We start from the raw sequence: 16,757 nt of genomic DNA on the forward strand, positions 1-16,757 counted from the left end.
CAGTAGTAGTTGACTTGTTAAATATAATTCCTAATAGCTTGTAATGCTCACATCCTTTCTTTCGAAATTGAGTTGCTTTAGGATGCACCTAAAAGAATAAATAATATATTCATCAACATATAATAATAATAATAATAATATATTGTATATCCTCAAATGAAAGTACATATACCCGTATATAGTTTTGCCACATTTCATCTGTAGCATTCACAGTATTAGTTTTAGAATCCCAACCAAATCCAGTTTGTTGCACCAGCTCACTAAACTCACGGTGCTTACTTCGAAGCCTATTGAATTTCTGCTTAATTTGCTTCACGTTGTAGTTTCTTTTAGACTTATTATTCAGAGCTTCAAGCATATTAGTCCATTCCTTTGAACTGAACTGACCATCTTTCATACCACCTTTGTTTATCAAATCTACCATAATATCTATATAAATCTTTTCATTAGTAGCACCCCATAGAGTGGAATCATCACCACCATCATTTTCCATAGTTGACATCATACAAATATACTACAGAAAAAATAAACAGCAGAATTGAAGCAATCATCATAAACATTTCTAGGAATTTAAAAGTTTCAACAAAGGCAATCATCATAGAAAGTGAGAGAGACAAATTCCATGCTAACACAAAGACAAAACAATCAATGAAAAGGCAAGAAAGATGATCAACGTGAACATATTGAACATGTGCAACTTTACATGATTTTTTGACCAGAATGTCGCAGCCTTACATGATTTTTGACCTGAACGTTACAGCCACAGGCATTTTATCAAACTAATTACACACATGGAGAGTATGGAAGATTAATCTACATTCATATCTCTAGCTCTTATTTCCTATCCATTTCTTTGCATGTCTTTGTTAGTCCATTCTATATGCAACTCTTTTTTTTCCCCCCACAAAAATGGCCCACTTCTTAATTTATTCAATCAAACTCTATGAAAATCGAAGTTTTGCCATTTTCTACAGATTCTTTTTTTTTTTTTTTTGGGTACTGCTTATAAACATTCATCCAAACTGAATAATATATATATATATATATCTAAAAGAAACCCACCACAAGAAATCTCCACCTGAACATTTCACATTTGAATCTGTGTTTTATATAAAAACTATTCTCTTCTATATAGCTTTTTACCCAGATCACCAAAAAACAAAGGCATAGAAAAAAGAAATTCAATATGGCCAAAAAGTTGCTCTTTATGAATGACAATGTGAGACAGTTTGAAATATTGTCTAAATAAATACAAGCAGCAGTTGATCTGAGGGTCAATGAAAATATACATATATGCACAACATGTTGTATATATATATATATATATATATATATATATATATGTTTTAAGTCATGTTAATGAAGGTAAAGAATTTATTAAAACGTGTGTATTTTTTATTTTTTATTTTCATATCAAGGCTTTCCATGCCTTAAGGTCTAAGCGTATTATAGTAGCCTAAAATTTGACAAATAAATATTTCAAAGACGTGGTGTATATATATAGCTGTCAATACCTTATTGCCCTGCCTCTCAGCCGCTCATTGAACAACAACAAAAACTAAAAAAAAAAAAAAAAAAGAACCCTGACTTTATGATTAAATGAAATTCACAGTTGAATTAGACAGTTGGAAGGAAGCTTGGCAGGCTTAGCGGGCTGAGCAGCAGCAACAACAGAAGGAGCTGTCAGGTTTCTTTGGTTTTTCTTAAAATAGAAAACTCACAGTCAAAATAACCAAACAAAAAGAAAAGCAAACTCATTATGTTTTTTTTTTTTTTCGTGTACTCAATTAAAGTAGGTAGAAAAATAGAATTTTTCGAAAAGGAAAGGTTTGCACCCACTTTCGGGGTTGTGAGCAAAGCATAAGAACAAAGGATGCTTTCATTTATGAAATTTCAATGAAGCTACCACAAACCAAAACACACAGAACATCTGTCTGACTTTTCAACATCAAAGCATTTGCATGAAATTCAATCGCACATGATCTGAAAATTCTACCAAGTTTCATAGAAGTTAAAAGAGTACAAAAAGAATGTTAGATACTCTATGTTTATAGAAAACTGAGTTTTTCTTTCATTCGTTTAGATATAGTTATTCTTCAACATATCATATTCAGGACTTAAAATTGAATTTGATAACTGGGCACCACCCTTTACATCTCAAGAGCACATGGTCTGAAAATTCTACCAAGTTTCACAGAAGTGTGGAGGAGGAGGAGGAGCTAGCTTCTGAGCAAGTTGGGTTGAATTTGAGCTCCATTTTTTTTTTAAAAAAAAATTTAGGAATGGCAAGCCCGACAAAGGGAAAAGACAGAAGTTTCATCAAAGATGTCGGAAGGAAGAAGAAGAAGAAGAAAGACAGGTTTCAGAGTATCATGGAATTGGTATGAGACTTAAAGGCTAACCAAGAAAAATTCACAATCAATAATAAGCAATTAAACCCCAATCCAACAAAACTACAAACACAATTTATCAACAGAAATACACAGAATCCAATCAATATATCAGTATAATAGTATAGAATGTTGAAAGATTTGAGAAGAGGCTGGCTATTCGACATCTGATCGATGAAGCTTAGCTAGTGTGAGTGGGTTGAAGAGCGGTGAACATTTTGAAGGCCAGTGAAGGAGCGGGTTGAGCGGCGAAGGTGAGAGAACAATAGAGAGGCGAAGGTGAGAGAACAGGTGGAAACATCTTTTTGATGTTTTCCCAATTTTTTTTTTTAATTTGTTTTTAGAAACAAATGGCTAAACAGGTACCTTGTTGTTTTGGAAACAAATTTCTGTTTTCAAGAACATAAAACTGTTTTGAAAACAACTAGCCAAATAGGCCCTTGGTGTCTACTCTAATTAACTATCTATAATATAACCAAAAAAAAAATTGCATTATATATATATATAGTTTTGTATCTTTAACATTATATAATGGTGCCCAGAAGAATTTTTGTGGGTCCATCATTAAGAGTAAATGATTTACAAATTGAGTTCAACCTATTTAATACTGGCTAACAAAATTTGATGTGCTTTTTGTTTTTCATTTTTTTTCTTCTCTACATTTTTTTTTTCGTGAAAAGGTTTTCCTACCCAAATTAATGGTGTATTTATTTTCTGCTCATGCAGTTCCAGGACTCGTATTGCTTATTTGGACCTCAAATATGCCTCCAAAGAGACAAATATTTTTTACTAACGAATAATGCAGGCACCTAATTGTATCCCTACTATCATGATTTTTCATTTTCATTTTTTTTTCTTTTTCTTTTTTTTTTATTGTTATTATTATTATTCAAACAATATATATCTATAGACAGAGAATAAGCTTTTGTTTGGAATTGCAATCAAGATGCGAGCTAGAGCTTTACAAATAAAGTAAAGAAGTGAGAAAATAAGATTAATGAAACAATGTGAAACATTTTCTTTTCCAAATAAAATCCACCAGGACTTGAAATAGTGAAAACAAAAAGTGCAACTTTAGAAAAAGTCAAAAAACACAAATTTTGTCTATTTGGAAGAAACATGTTGTTCCTTAATAATGACTAGTAGAATGTTGCCTGGTTTTCCAAAAGCATACGAAGTAGCAAAAAATTAATTAAGTTCTATTAATGAGAGCTTAACTAAAACCACTCGTTATCATGTCCATGATATAACAAAGCTAGTTTAATATTGAATCCACTTGACATATCCATTTGACCATAACCTAGATGTTGAAGAAGCTATAGGGAGATCTATACGAGCACATTGAAAATTGAAAAGTTACTTTTGAAGAGCGACACATAAGGAATTTACTATTATTATAGATGACAGATGCGAAAAAGAACATTAGAGATACATTGGGCACAATTTCAAAGAATTTAGTATGTCAATTTTCTATTGAATTATACCCAGGGAGTAAAAGTCAATATTATTATTGTAGATGTAGATGTTGAAGTGTATTGAAATATTATATTTACTCTCTCTCTCTCTCTCTCTCTATATATATATATATATATATATAACATTTTAATTCAAGAAAACGTTGCAAATTTAAAATTTTGATCAAATTTGACTGGGTTAATCAAGATTGACTGAGTGGATATCGCAGTTAACCTTTTAGCATAGCCAGAGTTTCATATTGATCAAGATATCATTATGAAATATGCATCATTCCAAGTTTATAGACTAATGGCATGTTAATATTGTCGCTGAGATTAAAAATTTATGATCAAAATAATGTACGGTCTGGACTGATTATACGAGATCGAGGTTGACTTTTTATTTATATAGTTATGGTTTTAACTTACGTACCATTTTATCATTCTCGTTGATACAAGTTCGTGAACTAATGACACACTTAATTTGGATCTACAATTAAAAAGTTATGAATATGTGAAGTTGTAATTATTTTTCTAAAATTGATTTTATCGAGTAATTTTTATCGAAAAAGCTAGAGTTTGAAAATACCCTTAACCGGTGCCATATGTCACCAATCTATAGGTGACATTTGGCTAACCTCTTTTTCTTTTCTTTTTCTTTTTCTCATTCTTTTTCCTCCTCCATGACAGCCACTTCCCCTCTCTTCTTCTTTTTGTTGGGTTCAGCTGGAATTGATCATTTTCAACCACCCAACTTCGACACACGTTGCTTGCCATACAAGCCAAGTCACCATCGACCTCGGCTGGCTAGTGGCCCAACTAGATCGGGCTTCTAAAGCCAGCGACAACCATTTTTCATTTAACCTAACCTAAACCATATCTCTATCCCCCTATTTTAGACCCCCTAATTCTGAATTTGGTCTCTATTTTTTCAAATTCTTAGTCATTTGAAAGATACGATAATTTGAAATTTGGCCAAAACTTTCAGGCCATTGGTGACGAGTTTGGATAATTTAAGGTATCTGACGAAACTTGCGGCTAACCCTACAATAGAACAAGGATGAGCAAATATCAGTAATGTGAGTGGTATATTTTTTAATTATATTTTAGGGTGAAATATATATATATATATATATATATATATATATATATATATATATGTATATATATGTATATATATATATATATATATTCATTTTTGTATTTGGATTTAACATATTATTTAACAAATTATTATTGACTAGATAATTTATAAATTTTCAAAAAAACTTAGATGCTTGTGCTTACTTAAAATAATTTTATTCATTGATATATTTATTTTAAATACAAATTTATAATTTTGTGAATTTGAATGATTGGTTTAGACTTATATAAGTTTATCCAAGTATCTACTTATTCGCAGATTTATAGGCTTGGGGAATTTATAATGTCAAAGGAGCATTTTAATATGTTATGGTTTTTCTTGCTCGGTTTATTAAAGTGCATTGATGGAATTGGTGTTTATTAAATGTATTTTCATATATTTTTATAAATATATTTATTATCTATAATAGTGAATATTTTGTGAGATTGGATTGAAAGAGGTTTTGTTTTTTTTTTCCCTAAAGTAATTTGGGCATAATTTAAATGTTAAATTAGTTATTTGTGTTGATTGTAGAATTAAAAAGATATTATTTATACAGTTTCTTTTTAAATGCTTTAGTGCTTAATTTTTTTTATTATAAACTATGTTTGAATTGTGAAATCATTTATTATTAATTTTGGTTTTGTCAAAATAATCATATTATTAAAACATGTCTACTTGTGTGTGTGTGTGTGTGTGTGTGTATAATTAAATACATGTACATAACTTTGTAAGATAATTTATTTATTTATTTATTTAATGAAGTGTTGATTTAAAAGAATTGAGAGTTATAAAATTATCTAATCTTAAAATAATGTTAATGCGATATAATTAATTAAAATTATATTTTGGATTTCAAAATTTTTTATTTTTGATTATTGATTTTATGAAATTTGTAAAATTAATCATTATGTTTAAATCTTTATTTTTTTATTTGTTTATTATTCAATTATTTATTTATCTACTTATTTATTTATTATTTAAAATATTTATTTTTATTTTAAAATATAATTATGAAAAATTGATGCTATTGTATGTATATGTTTATACATGATTAGTTGGTTTATAAATGCATCATTCAATACCGGTATTCTTGATATACATGTGATTGATTTTAGTGTGCATATTATAGTCATTTGTCCTTTGTGAGTCGTGGTAAGCGACAATAGACATATATTTTTCAGTTGTGGCAGTAGCACCCTCTCCATGATTGAAGAATAGCACTTTTAGTCATTCCTATGGGAGCTAAGGTGAGAGAGGGTGTGCAGGTATATTGCAATGCGAGTATTAGTCGCCCTCCCCATCGTCGAATGATTTTAAGTTATTTAGGACCAATGCCTTTAGGATGCTAAAGAGGGTGCATGCAGGTTCTCTTCTTTCTCACCTTCTATCAAGTAGTGTTTTGAACGCCAAGCATCAGTTGATGGCACTGGGATATCATATGGTGCATCAAGTGTCTTTTCAATATATCTGGTAATCAGGCATACCATACAATACCGTGGTAATGATCTGGTTATATCAATAGACGATTAGGTATAGACTAGGCCTATGACTAGTTTATTATTGTATTTTTGCTGTCTAAGATCAATTGATTTGATGGACATGATAAGCAACTACCAATGCTCGTACTACTAGTAGTATATTTACGAGCAGGTGATATTCTAGGACTATGTAATGGTACATAATATGGTACATCACTGCGTGTATAACCTAGTTAAGTAGTAAGGAAGTCATGTAGTACCGACAATAAAAATCCAAGTCAACCATTGGGCAAATATATCAACTATTGAGCAGGTATATTAGCGTATGGACATGTTCTTTAGAACCTTCAAGGGTCTGCATATATATATATATATATATATTCATATTTATGTCTGTGTGTGTATATATATATATATATGTAGAAACTATGTATTTATGTTAGTTTTGGATGGTGATGATGTTAATGGAATCATTGTTACGATTTTAGCTATTCAATTTTAAACTATTATTTTATATGTTTATTTTGATATAATTTATTTAAGAATATCTTATAATTTATTGTTTCTTAATCGCATAAACTCGTACGTTTATATTTTGTATATGTTGAAATGTGGGTTATATGGTTTATAGTCTAGGACCCAGATTGTCTTTATCATAGTCATTATAATTATTATGAATATTATTATAGTTGTATCCCTTATTACTAGATATATTTTGTAGACTTGGGATGGTCTGTGCTGGTATAATTATAAAGTGCTATAAATTTATGGAATTATAGTAAGTGGAAGGTGCGGATGACTATGAATTTATAGAAGCGAGTTTCCAATATTGAGTTAAAACATGGGAAAAAGTCAAAGCCATCTCAAGGGTTTTGATAGAAAACTCTAGGAGAGGTCCTAACACGGTATTTATGATTTATTATTTATAGTTTTATGCTATTATTATCAAAGTTTTGCAAATATGTGAAAATTTCTAGTAAAAAAAAAAAAGGAATAAAGTGGACGTATACTTTTAGAGTAAGTTTTTTGTGCAAAAAACATTTGAAAAAAAATATATAATTCAAAAGGGAGATGCTTTTATATTTTCTGTAGAAACTTTGATAAAATTTTCTATAATCAGAGTTACCTTAGAGTTCTGATAGGTAATTTTGAAAAGGATCATGACTATATATATTATTTTTAACATGGAAAAATTGACCCAAAAAAAACACAAAAAAAGACAAGGTAGAAGAACTATAGCTTCTTTAAATATATATATATATACATATATATATTTAATAGACCTGGAGATTTGAATTTAATAATTATATTGTAAGAAAATAATGACTTTTACCATATCTAATCTACCAATATATCTAATAAAAATATATATGTTATTTTTTTATTGGTTTATATTTAGTAACATATTTTACTTTTAAAAATTTATTTATCTAAGCATATAAATCAATCAAATAATAATATTTATATTTTTAATAAATATATTAGTAGACTAAACAACATTATCATACTAATCCACAATTAAATTGTACATAGGGATCTCTCCCAAACCCCGTGGGAATTCACCTCGTTATGAATGGAGAATTCTCGAATAAATGAGGAATCGGGACAGAGATGGGACAAAAATGCACGCGTCAAGTTAGGGTCGAGGAGGGTTTTGATGGAGAAACAGAGAATTCTCCCATCATCCCATTTCTTCATAGAAGAATCCTTGCCCCATTCCAGTTTAAAAAAAAAAATTAAGATACAGGACAAAGATGAAGTTCATTTTTGGAGGCAGCGTACGGAAGTGGCCACCCCGGCCCCTTCCCTCTCTATTGCCATCCCTAATTGTACGTACAGATAGGAACACCTTCGCTGAAATAAAAAAATAATTTAATTTGTCACTATAGATTATTCTTATTGCCAATCGCAGCTAAAGCCCCCTTCTTCTTCTTTTTTTTTTTGTGTTTTTACTGTCTTTTGTTGATTATTTTCTACAAAGCCCTACATCATCCAGTATTGACAATAGAAAGCGACTATATATCAAAGGTATTTGTACAAAATATACGTTTTCTATTATATGTTCAACTATCAAAATCCATATGTACGTCACAAACAACTTAAAGGTCAACAAAAGACTTGGAAAAAGAATTTGTGCACATAACTTTCCCACTTACACAAACTAGTCCCACGACAGAAAACATATTAAACCTACATTCTTATTCAATTTATATATGCAAATTGCAGGGGCCATTTTCATTGGTTTGGTAATCTCTACCATAAAAACACTTTAATTTTTTGACCGGACACATTTTTCTCATTTTAAACTTAAATTTCCATAGTATATAGTCTATAGAACATTTAAGAAGTTTACTGCTCAAATCTCTCCAAGGAAATTGAAGTCCTACTATGACTCTAATTAAGAAGCAAAAAATAATCACAAAAAAAAAAGTAAAAATTAATTAAGAATTGGTAATGGGGTTTTGTCATGACCATCTATGGTATAATTTTAAAGAGGACCATCTGATTTAGAAGCTGATGGCCCACATTATATTGAATTTGATGCAACGTAAGTCTGACGTTAGTCATACTGACTGGAAAAAAAATAAATAAATAAATAAAACAGAAGCCAAGAAAAATTGAATAAATTTTTAAAAAAGCAACTTTCAAAGTGCAGGGGTTTTCTGACCTATTCACCCGCAATCCAATCAGTCATATCATGGTGTGTAATGTCCACTTAGAGTGCAAATCTATTTCCTTTTAAGTTTTGGTCCAACTCTAATCATTTTACATATTGAAAACCCAGAGGATATAAAAACAATAATAAAAAAATAACATTAGATATTTTTGTTTTTGGTTTTTGTTCTTTTTGTATTAAAAAGAAAAAAAAAAAAACTATGTTCAGAAATAACAACGCTTTAGCACTTCAAATATTATTTATTTTGCTTTAAGTTCCTACAATTGCCAACATGAAAAACAAAATAAATTAGTAAATATTAGAACTAAAAATAATTCAACAAGATTGAGGATGTATAGGAAAAATAGTTTGTATAAGCTTTTAAATTTTAATTAAGTGCAGTGAAGATTGTTTTTTTTTTTTTTTCCTTTCATTTTAATTTTAAAAATTTCCGCGAACTATTCAGATGGCAATAACAATTCTAATTAACTACTCCAATCCACACTCAATCCTAGCTGTGGCCTTTTTACAAATAAAAATTATAATTTTAAAAGTTCTGAATAAGGACATTTCATTGTAAATACATATAATTAATCTCTAATGCAACTTGTATTTACCTCTTTTAAAGATTTATGAATCTCCTTTCATTGTGTATATATATATATATATATATTCATAAATCTAATTATCTACTAAAATTAAAAATATATTAAAAACACATAATATTTATATTTTCTTTTGAGAAAACTAAATACTTTGAACATAAAAAATAAAATAAAAAGTTTGGTAACATAAAAAGGTACTTTAAGATTAAATATTTTGATATGAAAGTCATACAAGTTTAATTTTAAACTGAAATATGGAACAAAACTAATAGCATTAGTTATAATTAATAATTTTTAATTTATTTTGGAAACAACTTTAGTATTTGCGCATATTTTTAAACCTTTATTCTTTCTTTTAAAAAAAAGATTTTTTTTAATATTTAAAAGGATTTTAGTTTTTTATTTTTTTTCATTCATTTTGAATAAATTTTTTGAGGCTTTTGAACCTAGTTCTACGACTGTGATGTCCATTTATACCCAAAAGAATAGGTTTTTTAATTTTTTTTTTTTTTAATAGCAATGTTCAAAGAAGTGTTTGATGTAGATTATAGCTTCAAAGGAACGTTATACGGTTAACATTTAATATTAATACTAATTATTTGAATTTTTTTTTTTAAAGAAAACAAATTTTTTTAGTATGTGTAAAGATTTGTTTAGCACCTTTTTTTATTTATCATTTTTCAAGATTTTCATAGTTTCATTTACCCTAGTTACCATTGTTTACTTTTGTATTTAATAGACATCTATCTTAAAATGAAAGAAAAACAATCTTTACCATACAATGGAATAGACATCTATCTTAAAATGAAAGAAAAACAATCTTTACCATACAATGGAATAGTGGCACATATCATTACATCTTGAAAAGCTTAGCAAAGTTTAAATTATGACAGGATCCAAGTTCCAATGTTATATATAAATATTCATGAATGTTGCTAATTATCAATATTAATAATAATGGTCAATGATAAAATAGTGATAAAATAACTACATGTTAATTGTTATCTAAAGTTTATATACAAATTCAATGACCATAATATATAGAATTTTATTATTTGTCTATTAACCCAAAAATAAAAAGTCTTGTTATATTTCGCAATTGATGACAATCACTAACTTATACACCAGATTTTAATTAAAAGCATTTAATTTTATTATTTTCTATACTAAAATTTAAAAAATGAATCTTTTAATATAATTATTTAAATTATCATTCGACATATAAATATTATTGTTGATCATTTATCATTATTATGGATAGCATTTTTCTTATATATATTTTGTAAATATTGCAAGTTAACACCACTAATTATGATTATCAATTGGTGATAAAATAAAAATGCACATTAATTGTTATCTAAAATTTACGTACAAATTTAATGACTTTGATATACTATTTTGTAAATATTACTTGCTATCATTACTAATTATGATCATTGGTGATAAAATAACGGTGCACTAATTGTTATCTAAAATTTGCATACAAATTAGTGACTCTAATATTTTTTTTTTTTTGGGTGAAATATTGCTAGTTATCACTATTAAAGATGATCATGGGCAAAAAAATAATGGTGCATAAATTGTTATTTAAATTTTACATACAAATTTAATCACTCTAGTATTGACATATAGTAATGTTAGATTTATCAAAATATTTGTCAAATTTATTGATCAAATAACATAATAGATGATATAATAATATTTAATTATTTTATTTTTTAATTTACTTTTTCATTTAAAAGTTTACTAATCCATATTTAAATTATAAAAATATATCAACCAAAGCATCTTACCACATATTATTTGATAAATAAATTTAAAAAATAGTTTGGTACCTGTACTATTACTAGTTAATATATCCTATCATGATCAATGATCATCATTAGGGATAAAATAATGACGCATTAATTATTATCTAAAGTTTACATACAAATTTAATGACTTTAATATATATATATATATATATTTTGTTTATATTGCTAGTTATCAATGATCATTACTAATAAAATAACATTGCATTAATTGGTATCTAAAATTTACATACAAATTTAACACACTAATAAAGGGTAGTTGGTTGGGTTGGTAAGCACTCATGTCTAAATATTGACAAGTTTTGAATCCAAAGCGCCGTTAAAACTACATAATGAATGAAAAAAATTATTATAAATAATAATAAAAAATAACCACACTAGCATTAATGTATATTCGTTGAATACACATCTCATGAATATGGTTGATAATATAAATAATCCATATTGTATCATCAACCTGTTTATTAATTTGAGAAAAAAAAAATAGAAGGGGGTAAATCGATATCAATCAATCACTATTAAAAAAAAATTAATAATGATGACCATAAGCCGATTAGGTCTTGACAAGTAGTCAATCTTTTTTTTTTCTTTTTTTATAAAATGATAGAATTCAAAAATAAAATTTCATTCAAACGTCAAAATATTAGATTATATTAAGAGTAAAGCTACATGTATTAATTAGTTTATTAAATTATTTATTATATATCATTATTTGATTTATTAATATATTAATATGATATGTATATAGATAATTTAATTTCTTGATCTAATTAAATATAAATCAATTATATGTATAATATATTTATTACATAATTTAACAGATTAATTGATGTTTTAGTATTTTTTTTATATTAATAATTGTAATTTGTCTTATTAAGAAATAAATAAAAGGTCATTAGAGAGAGATTCCCTTTATACTAAACAACAATCATGGTATAACTAGCCTAAATTTATTGTAGAACAAAATAAAGTGATTAGGCATAAATTTGGCAATCCCATATGATGTCTCATCTACAAAATTATTGACTTTCCAAATCCTTTGCTATAAAATATTTTTCTTGCAACCCCCAACCAAAACTAATATTTTATTTCATTTTATTGAAAAATAATAACAATAATAAAATAAAAATTAAAAGGAAAAAAATACCTTATCATTTTTCCACTCAAAGGCCCATTTTTTCAACTCTAAAGTCTAAACCCCTCTCTCTCTCTCTCTCTCTCTCTCTCTCTCTCATCCCTGTTGTTTCCACAACAAAATCTCCATCGTTAATTTCTCGTCACCCACTCAACCGCTGCAAACCTCCTCGAAACTCCGACTGCCCCGGCCATAGCCGCCGGAGAAGAAGAGGCAGATGGCGGGAAAACCACCGACGACGGCGACGGACATGGCCATAGACCAGATGCCCGAGACCCCACATAGAGGGTCCCACCACCGTAGGGCCCACTCCGACACCTCCTTTCGCTTCCCGAACTTCGACGACCTCCTTCTCTTCGACCCTTCCGACCTCGATCTCTCTGCCCTCCCTTCCCCTTCACCGTCTCCGTCCCCTTCTCCTTCACCGGCGGCACGTGGAGTCCCAGTGCCGGTCGACTCCTCCAAGTCCTCTGATGAATCCTCCGGTCCAAACCCCAGGGTTAGGAACAGGGCTTCTGGGTCTTCTGGGCCAATTTCTCACTTTAGGAGTTTGTCTGTGGACTCTGATTTCTTCGATGGCTTGGGCTTCGCCGGAGACACTGGGAAAGAAGTGGTCGGAGAGAAGAGGCCTGGACATGGGCATAGCAATTCCATCGATGGATTGGAGGCAGAGTCGGCTTTGTTGGGAGTTGATGGTGTTAAGAAGTCTATGGGTCCTGATAGGCTCGCTGAGCTCGCTCTGATTGACCCCAAAAGAGCCAAAAGGTTTGGCCTTTTTGTCTCTGATGCAACTTGCTCAACTGGGTCTTCTTTGGGTTTTTTTTTTTTTTGTTTTTTTTTTTTTTGGATAAACTTTGAATTGTCGTATAAACTTTGAATGGCCTTTTTACTACACTTAAATATTTATCAATAATTTAATTATTCTTAAATTGTTTGGAATTTTTTTAATAATTGGTCTGCTTTATCGATCTGAACAGTGGAGGATGATCTTAATCAGTTCAAGAGTCGAATTTTTCTATCAAAGTTTGTTCTTTTTCTTAACCATAGGAAGTGGTTTCTTTTTCTTCTTTTTGTCTTTTTAAGCAAAAATGATGGGTTATTTTGAAACTGATTGGATTAATTTCTTACATATGGTGAAGTTAGAGAGCTCAGATTTGGGTTGCTGAACTTTTTGTCTGTGGAATTGGAAGTCATGTATTTGGTGATTTACATTTGGGGTGTTCCATTGCAGGATTCTTGCTAACAGACAATCAGCTGCGCGTTCCAAGGAGAGGAAGATACGTTATACAAATGAGCTGGAGAAGAAGGTACAGACACTTCAGACAGAAGCAACCACCCTCTCAGCACAGGTCACACTCTTACAGGTATAATCAATGACTTTGACTTTTGTGTTTTTATAGTAGAAAATTATATGAGTTTTGCAAGGCTTTCAAACGCCAAGTTACAAATGGTTGGAATTAATGGAAAAATATTTTTAGCAGCTTCCGTGATTTTCTGCATTGAAATGGTCATATATTATTTTTGTTCTTCAGAAATATTATTATTTGTATGTTAAGAGTGCCAGATAAACTTTGCACCTTTGTGAAGTCTGAATTTAAGCATTCATTTCGTGCTCAATTCGTTAGTGCAACCTTATTTTAGGTGAGCTGGTCTGCTATATGATTTGAATGAAAATTAATTAAGAGTGGTATTTTTCAAATATTAAGCGGGTCGAATCTCATTCATTGGATTCAGCTCTACCTTGATTGTCTATGAACTAAAAATTTTCGATCAATTAGCATGCTTTCCAAACTACAAAAGCAGAAACAGTTTAAAGTTTGTAATGATTTTCTTGTCATATGCTATTTTTTGTGTTACTACCATATGCATCAGTCACTATATGGATGCATTGCTGCATCATTAAAATCACTGCTGACACCATACACGTCATGTTTGTCAAAAAATTGAGCCAAATTCTCTTATGGCAGTGTAGCTTTTATGGACAGGCAAAGACAAAAATCTGCTATCAAACTTACTTTTGGCTAAATTCCAAACAAACTGTGGGCATAATCTGCCAAAAGAAAAATTATTTGTATTACAAGGCCTAGGAATTTAGTAGACTTGTTTGACCAGTCTAGTAATATGAGACCTGTGTATTGATATAATTATGAAAAGATTCTCCTGGACAAATTAATGAATATACCGCATTATTTGCTATTCCTTGTACAATTTTCCATGTCTGGCTTTTGTCTATGCCTTTTGGTTATCACAAAATTTTACTTTTCTGATCACTTTTGAAGCAATGGGGGCAGCTTGAGCTAGAAACTTCACTGTTGCCCTATGTCTCAGATGTTATGCTTATAATTAGACCCTTGATTTAATCTATGACGTATATTATATTGAAATACGATGGATTCAAGCAATTTTATGAAATACCATGGCTCCTAATGTGGCTGCCCAATGGTTGGATTTTAGGCTCGAGTTGTCTAGCGTAGATACCATTCTCCACCCAGCCCAATTTATGTTAAGTATGCTAATTTAGCTAGTGTGCAAGCATTGGGCCTCATTACTGTTAATCAGACATTACTTCCCTCCCCTTGGTTCTCCTAAGATTTGTGTTTTGGCTTTATTTGAAATATTTATTTAAAAAAAAAAAAAAAAAAAAAAAAAAAAGATCCTCAGTAAGCTTACATTTCCACTAGTTATTAATCTTCAAGTACTTTGGCTTTCGCTGTCTGTGGGTCCTGCATTATATAATAGAGGTATATGGATTGGTGCATGCTTTTCTGGTTGGCATGGTGCGTGTCTGCACCAGTCTGTATGCTGGTAGATGTTCTGTTTATTTTATAAATGTGCCATTTGTTTATGTATCTCATCTTTTTCTACTGCTGCTGCTATCTATGTCCAATGAAAACTCCCTAGTAAGCTTCCTGCTTTCTCGCTTTGCTGCCATTCTTAAATTTATTTCAGTTATTTGCCTGAGCCTAATTGTTTTTTAAAGACATTATACAGTCCAAAATTTCTCTGTTTCAGTAATTCAAATTTTTTTGTTTTTGGCTGGGTCTGCTAACCAGCTTAAAGGAGCTCCAGCTTGCATCTTTTGGGTTGTTATTGTTAATTTCCCAACTAGATAATTTGGGATGAGAGAAAGAAGAAAGATGGCAAATAATGCATTAATATGAACGTTGTTTCATTGTCATGCAGAGAGACACTACTGGGTTAACTGCTGAGAATAAGGAGCTCAAACTTCGATTACAAGCTATGGAACAACAAGCACAACTCAGAGAAGGTATGCACGATCTCAATTGTTTTTGTCATGTCTTATCGGGAGTTGGGATATGGGAGATTGTAGAAAGAATTGTTTCATGTGGGTTTTCAAATACCTACAGTTTCAAGTTTATTCAACTTCTCTGTTTAAATGGTTTTTTATTAGTTATTTATTTATTTAACTTGCTGATTATTTATAACTGATGTTGCTATTTTGGATCTACAGCATTGAATGAAAAATTAAGAGAAGAAGTACAGCGGCTTAAGATAGCTACTGGACAAATGCAAACCATAAATGGCAATCCTTTCAACAGGGGGCTCCCTCAATTTGCTTCTCACCAGCCAGCCTTGCACCCTTTTGGTGGCCCCCAGGCCCAGCAACAGCAACAGCCGCATCACATGCTTCAGTCATCCAACAATAACCAAACTCGTAACGGGCAGCCTAATCCTAGCTTCATGGACTACAACCAGAGGGTGTAGAATCAACTAATAGGGAATTTTAACGTGAAATTGGCTCAGGTAGGTTTTGTACATATAGACAATGTCATATGTATATGTATTATGGTGTTGCCAGGTACAAGAAGATTGTGGAAAGTGTTTGTCTTTAAGATCAATTCTGTTGTATCAATTTACACACATGGCTATATTGCTACTTACTAGTGCTAGATTAGAATCAGTAGAGAGTGTGTAGAACAAACCCTACAGAACCTTCGATGGAGTGGTGGGTGGATATTATGATTTTGTATTTCATTGAAAAACCATCCTCTCGAACATGAACTAATAAGACTATTGAGATGCTTTTAATCTGTGCTTTAGAATTTGAAAATGAAGCATGCATTTCTTTCCCTTATGGAAT

The 16,757-nt window shown here is 30.1% G+C and overlaps 1 protein-coding gene across 1 annotated transcript; it reads left to right on the forward strand.

Annotated features, from left to right (window-relative positions):
- Window positions 1–12,675: 12,675 nt before the first annotated feature.
- Window positions 12,676–16,707, forward strand: LOC107403423 (transcription factor VIP1). Its single transcript, XM_048475325.2, has 4 exons — window positions 12,676–13,420; window positions 13,887–14,019; window positions 15,839–15,923; window positions 16,128–16,707. Exons 1-4 carry the CDS (start codon window positions 12,873–12,875, stop codon window positions 16,379–16,381), a joined length of 1,020 nt encoding a protein of 339 aa, XP_048331282.1. The 5' UTR covers window positions 12,676–12,872; the 3' UTR covers window positions 16,382–16,707.
- Window positions 16,708–16,757: the final 50 nt, after the last annotated feature.

Source organism: Ziziphus jujuba, chromosome 5, assembly GCF_031755915.1.
Source record: "Ziziphus jujuba cultivar Dongzao chromosome 5, ASM3175591v1".
Taxonomy (NCBI): domain Eukaryota; kingdom Viridiplantae; phylum Streptophyta; class Magnoliopsida; order Rosales; family Rhamnaceae; genus Ziziphus; species Ziziphus jujuba.

Bases quoted from the DNA above. Each gene is read 5' to 3' on its own strand.
- LOC107403423 (XM_048475325.2), top strand. From the start codon at position 12,873: ATGGCGGGAAAACCACCGACGACGGCGACGGACATGGCCATAGACCAG. The intron at 13,421-13,886 runs GTTTGGCCTTTT...GTTCCATTGCAG, and splicing joins GACCCCAAAAGAGCCAAAAG to GATTCTTGCTAACAGACAAT. The intron at 14,020-15,838 runs GTATAATCAATG...ATTGTCATGCAG, and splicing joins CACAGGTCACACTCTTACAG to AGAGACACTACTGGGTTAAC.